The sequence below is a fragment of the Cotesia glomerata genome, linkage group LG5, assembly GCF_020080835.1.
Source record: "Cotesia glomerata isolate CgM1 linkage group LG5, MPM_Cglom_v2.3, whole genome shotgun sequence".
Lineage (NCBI taxonomy): Eukaryota > Metazoa > Arthropoda > Insecta > Hymenoptera > Braconidae > Cotesia > Cotesia glomerata.
The window spans coordinates 24611758-24627737 of record NC_058162.1 but is presented as its reverse complement, the minus strand read 5'-3'; the positions used below and the strand labels follow the sequence as shown (position 1 = coordinate 24627737).

At 29.4% G+C, this 15980-nt stretch overlaps 2 protein-coding genes and 1 long non-coding RNA gene across 4 annotated transcripts in view; 1 reads left to right on the top strand and 2 right to left on the bottom strand.

Annotated features, from left to right (window-relative positions):
- The window catches only part of LOC123265835, a 155560-nt gene extending 150400 nt beyond the window's left edge, over positions 1–5160 (top strand). The window contains exon 4 of the long non-coding RNA XR_006509679.1: positions 5076–5160. This is a non-coding gene — a long non-coding RNA (uncharacterized LOC123265835). The remainder of the gene's footprint in view (positions 1–5075) is intronic.
- On the bottom strand, positions 42–3890 carry LOC123265832. The gene is made up of 4 exons (XM_044729759.1): positions 3311–3890; positions 3160–3252; positions 1446–1675; positions 42–301 (listed from the first exon to the last, which is right to left on the bottom strand). Exons 1-4 carry the CDS (start codon positions 3551–3553, stop codon positions 49–51), a joined length of 819 nt encoding a protein of 272 aa, XP_044585694.1. The 5' UTR covers positions 3554–3890; the 3' UTR covers positions 42–48.
- LOC123265827 (laccase-4-like) overlaps positions 5013–15980 on the bottom strand; it is a 19947-nt gene continuing 8979 nt past the window's right edge. For both annotated transcript variants that reach the window (XM_044729749.1, XM_044729748.1), the window contains exons 4-8: positions 14155–14365; positions 11500–12249; positions 8591–8824; positions 5581–5796; positions 5013–5252 (exon numbers count right to left, since the gene is read on the bottom strand). In XM_044729749.1, coding sequence (XP_044585684.1) covers positions 5101–5252; positions 5581–5796; positions 8591–8824; positions 11500–12249; positions 14155–14365 — 1563 coding nt within the window. In that variant the 3' untranslated portion in view covers positions 5013–5100. The remainder of the gene's footprint in view (positions 5253–5580; positions 5797–8590; positions 8825–11499; positions 12250–14154; positions 14366–15980) is intronic.

Sequence of the window (15980 nt, the reverse complement as noted above, 5' to 3'; positions counted from 1 at the left end):
AATTAATGACAATTAATTAATTGATTGATAAATTAATTATTAATAAATTCAGCGGGCGGTTGACTTCTCGCTGGAGCTGCTGCGTATAGGACTCCGCCGGTTGCGCATCTTTCGGTGATTCTTCCCGGTGGAAGATCCTGATCCGGGATGCCACTTCCCGTAGGAGACAGGGGATTCTTCGCGGAGCAGATTGTAGGATCTGCTGTCTGATATCTCGAGATTGCACCTGTCGCACACCGAACCTGCTTCGCTTTTGTCTGTTGCGTCGTCTTCTTCCTCGATTTTTTTAGCGGGAACTTGTCTAGAAGAATTTTTACGAAATTAAATTAATTAAATATTCATGATATAAATATAATATAATATTAATTGAATCAAATTAATTAAATATTAATTATAATTTAAATTGGAAAAATTGTAAGTTAAAAAACTTGAGAGATTATAAGAAGATAAATATTTGAATTTTGGCGCGCGCAAGGCGCCATTTTGTCGGGCTAAAGCGGCCATCTTGTCGAAAGAAGACTATTAGAGTTTCTTAAGGAGATCCAGGCAGTCAAACTTTTAAAACTTCCCGAAAATTTGTAAATTCAATCTACGTAGCCTAATAATTAATAAAAAAATTAAAAAACAGTTTTCTGGGATTTAATCAAATAATTAGGTTGGAAAATTGTAATTTTTACATGAAATAGAGATTCCACCAGCCATGTATTTGGTTAAGAATTTAATGCAATTAACGATTTAAAAAAAAAATGTATTCTCATTGAATTTGATTGAAAAAATAATAAGCTTTCGATTAAAACAATAAAAAAAGTAGTTTTCCCAACGTATTACGGAGATATTTTATATTTTTTATGAAAAATCACAAGAAACTTCCGTTCTTTAAGGTCTTGTATTTGACTTGGCAACACCGCTTGCGCAGTTACTCAGCGCATAAGTAACCGCGGTTTTTTAAATGCTAGAAGATCTTAGTCATTTTAGTTAGACAGTAAGCATAAATAAATTTGAAGGTTAGGGAACTCTTGCGGTGTTGTCAAGTGTATACCGGTAATTCAGAGTGCTATATTTTTTATTAGTCAATTAAATGTTAATAATTATTTAATGAGTTAATTTTTCGGAAATTTCCGCAAAAATGTTATTAATTAATTTAAAAATTAATTTTAAGATGCATAACAAAAATATTTTTACGTATTATTTTTTTATGGACATTCTTAATACTAGTAGAGTACTTGAATCTCCTTAAAGTGTTTTTTTGTGTTATTTAGTGATTAAATTAATATTTAATGGAAACATTTTCATTTTCATGAATTTCAAGAAGAAATATGTAATTTTTTAAAAATTAAATCAAAACTACTTTTGAAATTAATAACATTGATAATATTATTGCAAAAAAATTTTTTTTAATTTTTGCAAATATAATTTATCATAGCATACTAAGCAAGCAATCTAACCTAAAAACTTTGAAGGTTATCAGCCCCCACAGCGAAGCTATAACATTTCTTCCGAAATAAGTTATATAATTGACATATATAACAAATAAGTAGAAAAAAGTTGCAAGAGTCATCGACAATGTCCAACTTATAAAGTCAGGAGACAGCCAATTGGGTTCTGGCTCCAACGGGTCATATGAAGCCCAGACTTTCTTCCACCATACTGGATTTCCTTTTGTAGTTTCTTCATCCTAAAAAAGTGATGTTATTAATTTTATACATTAAAAAAATTACCCGAAAAAAAAGATTATTTATCTAGAGCAATGTCGATATGGCTAGAACTACGGAAAAGTTTTTAATCGCCACCAGTCCGGTCAAAATCGGTCGATTCGTTCGAGAGATATCGTGAACGAAAGAAAACCGAAAAAAGAGTTTTTTCGGAATAACTTCGAAATTCCTAGCGCGATCAATTTAAACTTTGAGATTATTTGTGAGGCTGAAAAAACTGCGTCGAATGCTGCCAACCGCGTGAAAATCGGTTTATTCATTCAAAAGTTATTGCGGTTTAATTTTTTATCAAATCTGTAGCAGACTTTTGAGCTCAAAGAGCTCAAAAGCATAGGAAAGCAATCTCTTTGAGCTCGAAGAGCTCAAAAAACTCATAAATTGTATATTTGAGCTCGGAGAGCTTAAAAACGTCATTGGTGCAATTTTAAGCGCCTAAATATGGAATTAACGGGAAGTTGCAGGGATAGCCTTCAGGGTAAACCGTTTTCCTAATTTTTAACTTCCCGCTACGAAAATCGAAGATTTTCAAAAATCGGGAAGTTATTGTTTTCACCCCGTTTTGCAAAAACCGAGTTTTCATCAGATCTCGACGTTTGAAGGTCACAGGAAGCTTCCCTGACTATCCCCGCGAGGTTGTCACGGCGTCTGTATGTATGTGTGTGTGTGTGTGTGTGTGTGTGTGTGTGTGTGTGTGTGTGTGTGTGTGTGTGTGTGTGTGTGTGTGTGTGTGTGTGTGTGTGAAAGTATGTGAACCGCTTATAACTTTTGAACGGCTTGACTGATTTCATCGCGGTTGGTGCCATTCGAAAGGGCTTGACCAAACTTAGATTTTGAAAACTATTTGGACCGATTCAGATCAATAGATTTTGAGAAATCTTCAAAAAACTGAAAAAAAAAATTTTTTCAAATGTGGTTTTTTTGGAATAACTTTCAAACAGCTTAATAGTTCAATTCCAAAACTAATCAGCTCTTAACCTCAAAAAACCACGTCGATCGCCACCAGTCCGGTCAAAATCGGTTGATTCGTTCGAGAGATATCGTGAACGAAAGAAAACCGAAAAAAGTGTTATTTCGGAATAACTCCAAAATTCCTTGCGCGATCAATTCAAAATTTGAGATTCTTTGTGAGGCTTGAAAAACTGCGTCAAATGCTGCCAACCGCGTGGAAATCGGTTTATTCATTCAAAAGTTATTGCGGTTTAAAAATTCAAAAAATAGTGTCATCAAATCCCTATCAGACTTTTGAGCTCGAGGGATTTAAAAACATAGGAAAACTATCTCTTTGAGCTTGGAGAGCTTAAAATAACCCATAAATTGTATTTTTGAGCTCGAAGAGCTCAAAAACGCCATTGGTGCAATTTTAAGCGCCTAAGTATGGAATTAGCGGGAAGTTGCAGGGATGGCCTTCAGAGTCAACCGTTTTCCTAATTTTTTTCCGTGTACTTACATCCCAATAATTCCAAACGGTGCAGTAAAGGACTCTCTGGATAATCAGCCAGTACCAGAGCGCAGCGTTGATAACAACCCAGCTGAAGGCAGCCTGAAAAAATTGTCATTGATATTTGTGATAGTCATAAATTGTGATTGTAAGGACATACCTGAAGAATAGACTGAAGAAATGTCTTGTTGGTTGCGACAGGCAGCCATCGTAAGCTCAAGCAGCGCTTAAGAGCGACGCATACCGCGGTGATGAGGATAAACGAGGGGAATGTGTGGCTGAAATCAGGTCCCAGAAGGACCTTGGCATACTCACGCAGGACCTTGTGACGCAGTGAAAGAATCTCATGAGGCACTGATACGAAGCTCAATATTTGTGAGCGCAGCGCTGATAAACAGGACATGTTGTCATACTATGACAACTCTCTTGATGTCAATGTTCAGGTTATATATTTATTAAAAAATAAATGAACGACTTGACATTTTAAATATGACTATAATCCGTTCGATCAATATTATTTTTCTTTTTCGCTTATCTGTCTAATTATCTAATCGTGCTGGTTGTAAATTATAAATCACTCGTTTTTGCGATTGCTTTAATTGGCATTGGGTAATGTTTAGGTGGATATATATATATATATATAAAATTATATTATTAGTACGGTTAATGTTACTTGTTGAATTAGAAAGGTTTATTTAGTTAGTTATGGGCGATCTTAATCGCTGGTGATTAGCATAAAGTCAATTGTTCCTTATTTTATTAGTTTCTTATTTTAAAAAATTACTTGGAATTTTTGTTTTTAGAATTTACGAGCTGGATAATTGATTTCTTACATTTTTATCGTATTTTATACGAAATATTCTGCTGAATTAAATTTATTTAGTAATTTTTATTATGCAAATTTATATTTTATTGATTTGGTTTATAATTTTAGCGGAAAAATTTATTAAAAATCAATTTTATCGGCAAAAAAAAAAGTAAAAAATGCTTTTTGAAGCTATGTTCGACAAGATGGCTGATACAAATTACAAAATGGCTACTTGGGCGCGCGAAAATTCAAAAGTTTTAATTTTTTTAATTTAAAAAATAATTAAAATTTATATATGCTGATATTCTAAACAAAATAAATGTAAAAAGATTAAATATTATAATAATTAATATTCAATTTTCTTAAAAAAAAAAAAATTGAATGAATTCTGTGACTAAAAAGTTCATCGTATTTTATAAAAGATATATTAGTAAATTAAATTTATTTACTGATTTAAATCATGTAAATTTATATTTTATTGATGTGTTTTATAATATCAGCTAAAAGATTTATTAAAAATCAATTCAATCGGCAAAAAAAAACGTAAAAAATGCTATTTGAAGCTATGCTCGACAAAATGGCTGATACGAATTACAAAATGGCTACTTGGGCGCGCGCGAAATTCAAAAATTTTTTTTTTATTCAAAAAAATGAAAATTTATATTTTTTTAATATTTAAAACAATATAAATATTATCTAAATATTAATATTTAAATTGATTAAAAAATAAATATTAAATTTTCTTAAAAAAAAAAAAAAAATAAATTTAAATGAACTCCGTGACTGGAAAGTTTTTGTCGTATTATTTAAATCAAAATAAAAGTATTGGCTTAAATATTAGAATAATTAAAATGAATAAATATTAAATTAAAAAAAAAAAAAAAGAAAAGTTTGAATGAATTCCGTGACTAAACAAATTAAATCAAAGAATCACTCTAAAATTCCTAAAATTAAATTTTACATAACAGCAGAAATTACATCGATTGAATTCTATTTTAAATCCGTTAATTCGAATCTCGACATGGATATTAGTCTAATAAATAAAATAAAAAAGTCAATATAGATAAAACATTTATTTGATTAAAAGCATTATGTTTATATACAAAAATATTTACAGAAAAACAAAGGCTCTAGTTATCAGTCTAGATGAGAAAATAGTCGGGCCCGACAAAGGATCCGCACTTGGGAAAATCCTGCGGTGGCGGTACCATGTCACCAGGGTCTCCGACTTGGAGAATAACGTCGAGACCGCGAGTCCACTCGAGAGCATTTTCGTCACGCAACATCCAGTAGCCTGCGAATGACAAGGACATGTAATAGATTATACGGATACATATTAGTAGGTGAGTATGTTAAATTTATGTATGTGTGTATGAAGCCGCCCAGCACCCAGACATTATTAAATAACAGGCAGCCAACAACCGACGGCAATTTACTATCCCGTGAGAGCGGAATATATATTGCTGCTATCATTTTATCGATCACGACCTTGAATAGTAGCGTAATGTATATACTTAAATCTCTCTCTCTCTATATATATATATATATATATATATATATATATATTATTTTATACAGTTAGATAAAAAAAAAAAAAAAAAAAAAAAAAAAAAAAACATTACCTGGATTGTCGGCCTTGAATCGGATCGCGACCGCGCCGAACTTGGGCACGGTTATCGTGTCTTTAATAGCTGGAGATTCCAAGTTTCGGGAGAACAGCAAGTTCTGCTGGTTCAATTTTATTATTTCGTCGAGGGTTTTTTCTCGGCCGAACCGACGGCCCGCCACTACGTAGAAGTTGTACCCGTGGAGATGGTAAACTAGGTCATTGCGGCCAACTAGGGATAAAATTTACAAATTATTATTTACTGAATGTAATTAATTTTATTTATGAGGATTAATTTAATTAAGATTATTTGTGATAGATGAAGTTAAATGTCTAGAAGTCAAATCAATAGTTCAAAGCTCCGGTATTAGTCATTGTTGATAGTTATAGTTGGGAGAGAATTTGGATCAAGGTTTTTTTGGGAGACTCTTGTCTTTTAAATGCTGATGTGATGAGTGATTATGATAAGACAATAGATTTGTTGACTCGAGTACTCGCTCGTTTTTATAGGTGATTAACGAGACAAGTTTTTTTTTGTTGAGATAAAAGCTATTTATAAATTTTTTATTTTAATGGAATTTTTAAAGAAAATTTTTTGACAAAATTTTCAAGTGAAAATTTTGTTTTTAACTTTAAACAAATTTTACTACTTTGCAAATTAGAAGTCACTTCGAAATGAGTTTATATTTTAAAAAATGTCAATAATTAAGAAATGATCTTATATCTAGTCAACTATTGACTTTTTTAAAGAGATAAGCTCATCCGATGTTGTACTTATTAAGACCTTTCATTTGAGTACTCACATCAATTTTTCATATATTTTATATATTTATATATTCCACAAATACCATATATATAAAATATATAAAAAATGCCATGTGGATACTTAAATGAAAGGTCTCGATGAGTGTAACATCAAAATGAGTTTATATCTTAAAAAATGTCAATAATTAAGCAATTACATTGTATCTCGTGAAATATTGATATTTTTAAAGATATAAGCTCATCCTGATGTTACACTCATCGAGACCTTTCATTTGATTACCCACATCAATTTTTCATATATATTTATATATCTATATATTTAACAAATACCATGTATATAAAATATATAAAAATGCCTTGTGGGTACTTAAATTGAAGGTCTTGATGAGTGTTACATATAAATGAGTTTATATCTTGAAAAATGTCAATAATTAAAAAATGATATTGTATCTTGTCAACTATTGACATTTTTAAAGATATAAGCTCATCCTGATGTTACACTCATCAAGACCTTTCATTTGATTACACACATCAATTTTTCATATATATTTATATATCTATATATTTAACAAATACCATGTATATAAAATATATAAAAAATATATAAAAAATATCATGTGGGTACTTAAATTGAACGTCTTGATGAGTGTTACATCTAAATGAGTTTATATCTTGAAAAATGTCAATAATTCAAAAATGACATTGTATCTTGTCAACTATTGACATTTTTAAAGATATAAGCGCATGCTGATGTTACACTCATCGAGACCTTTCATTTGAGTACTCACATCAATTTTTCATATATTTTATATATTTATATATTTCACAAATACCATATATATAAAATATATAAAAAATATCATGTGGGTACTTGAATTGAAGATCTTGATGAGAGTAACATCAAGATCAGTTTATATCTTAAGAAATGTCAATAATTAAGAAATTACATTGTATTTAGTCAACTATTGACATTTTTGAAGATATAAGCTCATTGCAATTTTACACTCATCAAGACCTTTCATTTAAGTACCCACATCAATTTTTCATATATTTTATATATTTCACAATTACCATATATATAAAATATATAAAAAATATCATGTGGGTACTTAAATTGAAGGTCTTGATGAGAGTAACATCAAAATCAGTTTATATCTTAAGAAATATCAATAATTAAGAACTTACATTGTATTTAGTCAACTATTGACATTTTTAAAGACATAAGCTCATTGTGATTTTACACTCATCAAGACCTTTCATTTAAGTACCCACATCAATTTTTCATATATTTATATATATTGTATATATGTATATATGTATATATGAAAAATATATCAACAATGCGTGTGGGTACTCAAATGAAAGTTATTGGTGAGTGTACCATCGGGATGAGCTTATATCTTTAAAAACGTCAATAGTTAAGAAAGTATAATGCAATTTAACAAATATCATTATTTAATAAAGCAAAATTTTATTTATTTATAGTTCACAAGACACGGCAGTCACATAGTGACTGCAAGGTTGCTTGTTTATTCATAAAGAAATATTGCGGTAATAAAAATTTTTGGATTTTTAAATTCTAAAGTTTTCAAATTTTTACAATTTCGTTAAATAAAATTAAAAATCAATTGTGAAAATTCAAAAAATTGATTTATCGACTAACCTGTTTTCTTAGTTATTCTGTTTTTAATGCAAAATTTATAAAAATAGCAAAAATATTGAAAAATTATCTTATTACCTCTAAATTGAAAAAATTTTTCCAAAATGTTTAGCATTTTTTTTTATTTGTTTAATTTTGGGTTATTTTTTTTTTTTTTTTGTTGAAAAATAATAGTAGAGTGTTCTGAAAATTGATGTCTAAAAAATTCCAATGAAATACAAGACATGTATGAATTTTTTAGACTTTTAAATTGAACAAATGTAATCAAGAAACTTATTTTACATAATTTGAAGTTACATCCATAAATTTTCATAATTTTTCAATGTTTTTATTCAAATCTTAATTTAATCTTACTTTTGATTAAAAAAAAGCGAGTAGAAAAAATTAAAATAAAATTTGAATATCATTATATATATTTACTACTTTCTAAATCGCTTTTCTTAGTATTATGATTTTTCTCCCAAAAAACAATGACCGAACCCGCTGATTAAAACAGTAAATAGAAAAATAAACCAACAAATTACTTGAGGGTATCACCCTCAAGTAACATTAAGGGATTAAAAGGGAGTCTTAGTCCTGCTTGCGGACACTAAATCAATACCTTGGTCAATGAGAATAATCTCGACACTGGACCCCACGGGAATGCGACGAGTATTGACGCATTCGCACGCAGTGTTACCATTGTGTTGACGGCACCGTGCAGATGTCTCGGAGTAATGCTCATTCTCATTGCATAACATTTCCTGAGGGACATCCGGGCCTTGAGTCAGCAGCGGCGAGGACGGGTAAGTGAATGTCTTATTTTTGATGCTCATCACCCTCATCTCTAGATCTCCTAAAAAAGATAAATTTCAATTAAAACTTAATTTACAGATAAATAGATCAAATATAAACTGCAACAATAATATTGACGGGGGTATTCTATTTTAGAAATTTGAAAAAATTGATTTTGTTTTATTTTTTATATTGTCAAAGCTTGATAACCCTTTAAGAATATGTCTGTAAAAGGATTGATTTGAAAAGAAAAAAAAAATAATAATAATAATAGACAATTTGAGAATTTTTATCCAAAAATTTGTTTTTTCCAAATCTAAAAAAATTTTTTTTTCAAAAAAAAAATTATAATAAAAATTTTTATTTCTTCAGCTAAAAAATAAAATTGTTAAAAAAGTTTTAACAAATTAATTTCTTTTATTACAATATTGATCATTTTGAAAAAAAAAATTTTTTTCTTTCAATGTGCGTTAAGTGAATAGGAAATTTTTGAAAAAATTTTATTGACTTTATTTAAGGGGGTATTCTGGTCTAGAAATATGAAAAAATTGATTTTTTTTTCATATTTCCAAAGCTTAATCCTTTAAGAATATGTCTTTAGTGAAAATATTGTTTGCCTTTTTTACGAGCTTTTAAAAATTACCTTAAATTCAAGCTTCTAGACCAGAATACCCCTTAAGCAAAAAAAAAAAAAAATTCAAACAACACTATTATTGAACTTTGAAAATAGAATCAATAAAATTTAACTAGCAATTTTGCAGTCACTATGTGACAGCCATAATTCGTAAACTATTAATAGATAAAATTATGCTTTATTAAATATTGACTTTTGGTAAATAGCACGGTATTTTCTTAACCATTGACGTTTTTAAAGATATAAGCTCATCCCGATGTTACACTCATCAAGAGCTTTCATTTGAGTACCCACATGCATTTTGATATATTTCTCATATATACATATACTAGCTGTTACCCGCCCGCTCCGCTGGGCACTTAGCATTGTATTTAGAATTTAATAGAATTGTATTTTTAGATCTAGACTTGAAATTAAATTCGAGTATTGTTTTGACTTGCACAGATTCCAAATTCCATCGGATTGGCCTGTACCTTTTATCTATGTGATTATTCTAGCTATGGCAACGGTAACCATGGCAACGGCAACCATGGTAACGGCAACCATGGTAACGGCAACCATAGCAACGGTAACCATGGCAACGGTATCCATAGCAACGGTAACTATGGAAACGGTAACCATGGCAACGGTAACCATGGCAACGGTAACCATAGCAACGGTAACCATTGCAACGGTAACCATTGCAACGGTAACCATTGCAACGGTAACCATGGCAACGGTTGATTAGCGAGGGTGGTTGCGGGGGGGGGTGAGTTCTATAATTGATGGGTGCCACTTGATGGTTTCTTAGATTGGCGAATCAAAATGACATTTTCTAAAAAAAAAAAGAGAGAGAGATAGGGGGAGGGGGGAAGAGGGCAGGGGGGGGGGGGGGAAGAATGAGAGGGGGGAGGGGGTAGCATACGTGATGGTAGACGAAAAATCCATTTTGGCTAGGAATTGCGTAAAATCCGTTCTTAGTGAGCGTCTACATCACGAATGGAGTAACTATGCTAAATTTCAAGTCAATCGGGCGAATAGTTTCGGAGATCTCGTGATGAGTGAGTGAGTGGTATTTCGCTTATATATATATAGATATAATATATATAAATATAGGAAAAATTGATGTGGGTACTCAAATGAAAGCTCTCGATGAATGTAACATCAAGATGATCTTATATCTTTAAAAATATCAATATTTCACGAGATACAAGGTCGTCTCTTAATTATTGACATTTTTAAGAAATAAACTCATTTCGGTGCTACACTCATCGAGACCTTTCATTTAAGTACCCACATGACATTTTTTATATATTTTATATATATGGTATTTGTGAAATATGAAAAATTGATATGGGTACTTAAATGAAAGGTCTCGATGAATATAACATCGGGATGAGCTTATATCTTTAAAAATGTCAATAGTTCACGAGATACAATGTCATTTCTTAATTATTAACATTTTTTAGGATATAAACTCATTTCGGTGTTACACTCATCGAGACTTTTCATTTAAGTACCCACATGGTATTTTTTATATATTTTATATATATGATATTTGTGAAATATATAAATTTATAAAATATATGAAAAATTGATGTGGGTACTCAAATAAAAGCTTTCAATGAGTGTAATATCAAGATGAGCTTATATCTTTAAAAATGTCAATAGTTCACAAGATACCATGTCATTTCTCAATTATTAACATTTTTTAGGATATAAACTCATTTCGGTGTTACACTTATCGAGACCTTTCATTTAAGTACCCACATGGCATTTTTTTTATATTTTATATATATGATATTTGTGAAATATATAAATATATAAAATATATGAAAAATTGATGTGGGTACTCAAATGAAAGGTCTCGATGAGTGTAACATCGGGATGAGCTTATATCTTTAAAATTGCCAATAGTTCACGAGATACAAGGTCATTTATCTTGAAACTTTAAATTTTGATTTTTTTCCTCTATATTTTCTAAATATTAATAAAACATTAATTGCCTTTTTTTACACTTCAAAAATGGCCTTAAATTCAAGCTTCTAGACCAAAATACCCTTAATCCACTAAATTAACAAACTCTGAGATTAAACAAGTTATTGTTACTTGGTAAAACCAACCCAAAATTTCAGCTGGTTGCATCCGCTGATTAATAGGAAGATAAATAGTCAAATCTGTTGTTTCCAAAGCAGTTGGCAAATTAGTTGTTGCCTTTATTTCCGTGGAGCAAACATTTCCAGGAGAATTGCATTTGTCCGAGGGATTGGTGGTCATTTCAACAAGATGATCTTGTTTGTCAAGAAGATTCACAGGAGAGGAATCCTCAGTTGAGATGACGCCTTGATATCTCAATAAAGCAGATCCAATCACCGTCGCATGGCAGCCTTTGTCTGTATGAACATTGATGGAATAAACATCCTTGCTGGAAGCGATCTTGTCAGCCCTCAGAACAAAGTCAGCGCGCTCTCCTTTCGCCAGAGTTATCGATTTTACTTTAAGAGGCACCACGGGATTCCCATCAAGAGCTATGAGCGTCAGCGGATGCTCTTCCACGGCGAATGTTATAGGACACGCTCCAGCGCCACCTGCGTGGGCCAGTCTGAAACGGTACCTCAGTCCCCGGGTGACGTTGAATGACGACAGAGGAACCTGGGGCCCGTTTGGTTGATGGCCTTTGCCGTTTATCAGCAGCAATGCTGGCTTCTTGTTCGCTTGCCCGGCCGCCGTGTCCGTCACTATTGAGTGGTGCCACTGGGAGACCAGCACCGCGTGATTTGGGTCGTCCACGTCGTACAGCAAGCGGTGGGGCTCTCGAGCGTCTGCTTGGCGCACAATTAGCGATCCGAAGATACCGTTCGCTACGTCGACACCTGAAAAGAGATCTTTTGTTTATTGCAAGTCATTTTGATTCTTTGTTTAATACTTTTTTATTTAAATTCGTCTGTTAGGTTGTTTTGTTTTTATTTTTTTATTGCGTGTGGCATTGATTGTTTTTTAGAAAGTTTGCGGTGGAAATGTCAAGAGACTATTATTAAACATTTTATAGTTTCATTTCCGACATTTGTGATTTATTTAGTTATTCAATGTCACTTTTTAATGTTATTTTAGAAAATTATGACTAATAATATTTTTAAAAAGCTGCGCGCATCCCGCCATTTTGGTCTACAAAATTTGTCTTTGATTTTTCTTAATTTATTTGAGAGAAAATTTAAAAATTTAATAGTGGAATTTTCAAATTCACTTTTTTAGTGATTAAAATTAGTAATTTAATTTAATTAGTTCAATTATTCTTGCGGAAATTAACCATCAAAATTTTGAAGTGACAAATTTGCTTCACAAAAATTTTTTAAATTTAATTGCGCGCGCATCTGGCCATTTTGTTTAACTTCCGCCATTTCGGTCTACAAAATTTGTCTTTGATTTTTCTTAATTTATTTGAGAGGAATATTAAAAAATTTAACAGTGAAATTTTTAAATTCACTTTTGTAGTATTTAAAAATAGTAATTTAATTAAATTACATCAATTAGTTTTGCAAAAATTAACCACTAAAATTTCGAAGTGACAAATTAGCTTCACAAAATTTTTTTTCAAAAAAAAATCTGTTTATTATTTCAAAAATTATTTTAGAAAACTCTGATGATAAAAATTTAAAAAGTTGCGCGCGCGTCCCGCCATTTTGTTAAACTTCCGCCATTTTGGTCTTCAAACTTTGTCTTTCATTTTTCTTGATTAATTTAAGATAAAATTTAACATTGAAATTTTTGAATTCACTTTTGTAGTGTTGAAAAATAGTAATTTAATTTAATTAATTCAATTACTATTGTGGAAATTAATTATTAAAATTTTGAAGTGACAAATTAGCTTCACAAAATTTTTTTTCATAAAAAAATCTGTTTATTATTTTAAAACTTTAGAAAACTCTGATGGTAAAAATTTAAAAAGTTGCGCGCGCATCCCACCATTTTGTTAAACTTCCGCCATTTTGATCTTCAAACTTTGTCTTTCATTTTTCTCAATTAATTTAAGAGAAAATTTAAAAATTTAACAGTGAAATTTTTAAATTCACTTTTTTAGTGTTTAAAAATAGTCATTTAATTAAATTAAATCAATTAATTTTGCAAAAATTAACCATCAAAATTTCGAAGTGACAAATTTGCTTTAAAAAATTTTTTTTCCCTAAAAAAATAGTTTCATAAATAATAACTTGTTTATTTTTTCAAAAATTATTTAAAAAAACTCTGATAATAAAAATTTTAAGAATTGCGCGCGCATTCCGCCATTTTGTTAAACTTCCGCCATTTTAGTTTTTAAACTTTTTTATTCATTTTTTTTTAATTAATTTAAGAGAAAATTCCAAAATTTGACAGTGAAATTTTTTAATTCACTTTTGTAGTGTTTAAAAATAGTAATTTAATTAAATTACATCAATTACTTTTCCGGAAATTAACTATCAAAATTTCGAAGTGACAAATTAGCTTCAAAAAAATGTTTTCCTAAAAAAAACCTGTTTATCTTTTCATTAATTCATCCTCAAGAATAGTTTTAAAAAAAAAAGAATACTTTTTTTTAATGAAAATATCATAAATAATAAATTACAATACTCTCAAAAAATTATTTTTAACTAACATGAATTTTTAGCGTTGAATAATAAATTAAACTTTAGAAAGTCGTTAATATAAAAAAAAAATAAAAATCAAGGACGTGAATAAAAAAGTTACAAAAAGTTAACCTTGCAGAAACTTAAACTAATAATAATAATAATTTTTGAGATAACCAGAGTGCGAGTGCCAGAGATGAGTCCCAGGGACAGAAGCCCGAAACTTGTATTGAAAAGTGGTGTAACTTGGAATAGGACATTGTGTAACAAGTGGTACTCCGTCCATACAGGGAGTTTCACGTTGAGTTTGTCCACGCCAGTGTATCGAGGCGGCCTTTCCCGGAAGCCGGTTTACGACATCAACGACCAGTATATCGTTCTCGCAGACCTTGAATAATAATAACCAGATTGGTAATTATTTATTATTTAATACTAATTTACTAACATTTATTTTATTACATGAAAATTTGTTTACAGTATATTTAATAAGTTTAAGAATTTTATAACAAATGAATTATAGCAAAAAAAAATTAATGAGGAAGAATATTGAAAAATAAAAAATGCAATTTTTTGGAACGAATTTTTTTGTTAAAAAAAATTAAAAAATTTTTTAGTGACTTCTAACTTTAATGTCATAATAAATAGAATTAAAAGAAAAAATAAGTGGAAGTTTTTTTAAATGAAAATTTATTTAGTAAAGTAAAAGCCCCAATTGTTGACAGGGTTCTAAATATTGACACCCTAAATTATTTTTAAATATATTTAATCATCTGTAATAAGAATAACTATCATATAAATTTTTATTAAATTCTAATTAATTAAAAAATTGAAAAAAATTACTGTCAGTTCAAAATATTAAATATTAATTATTAAAAAAAAAATAAAAGCACGAGCTCATCAAACCAGCTTACGAACGTTTATTTTCTTAACAACTTTGATTAGAAAAGCATTTTTTTTAAATGCCGAGTTTAAATTCATTTCTTCATCTAATAATATCATCTTTTTTTTTTTTAATTAACAATATATGAAAAATTTATAAAATTGAATAATCGAAATTAATTGTATGCTTTATAATATTTAAATAATGGGAGTCAATAATTAGTTGATAATTTTTAAGTTCAATCTCATATTGGCAGCCATTCGACAGCGCTATCACGCCTTTTTTTTTTGACTTTAACCTAAAAAATTAACTGTAAGAGTTTGAACTCTTCTGATTCAATAAATTATTTTTAGATAAATTTTTATATTTTTAAAAGTAATTAATCATTTATGGAAATAATTATTGATAAACTTTAATAAAATTTGATTACTTAATAATAAGTTTGGATAAATAAGAATAAGCAGATGATTTTAGGCATGCTTAGTATAGGTGTCAATAATTGGGGCGAAGGTATGTCAATAATTAGATCAATCAGTTTTTTAACCTTCCAATAATTGGTGCATCCGGATAATCTATTTAATTATTCAAAATTAATTATTAAATATCAGTGATTATCATTTAAAAAAAAGAAATTGATTAGTAAAATCATTACTTGAGACATTACAACAAACAAAATTCAACAATATTGATATTTGAATGCTTAAAAAAAATCAAATCATTACTTTGTCTTTAATAGTGTCAATGATTGGGGCTTTTACCTTTTATGAAAAATTTATAAAATTGAATAGTCGAAATTAATTGTATGCTTTATAATATTTAAATAATGGGAGTCAATAATTAGTTGATAATTTTTAAGTTCAATCTCATATTGGCAGCCATTCGACAGCGCTATCACGCCTTTTTTTTTTGACTTTAACCTAAAAAATTAACTGTAAGAGTTTGAACTCTTCTGATTCAATAAATTATTTTTAAATAAATTTTTATATTTTTTAAAGTAATTAATTATTTATGGAAATTATTATTAATAAAGTTTAATAAAATTGATTACTTAATAATAAGTTTGGATAAATAAGAATAAGCAGATGATTGTAGGCATGCTTAGTATAGGTGTCAATAATTGGGG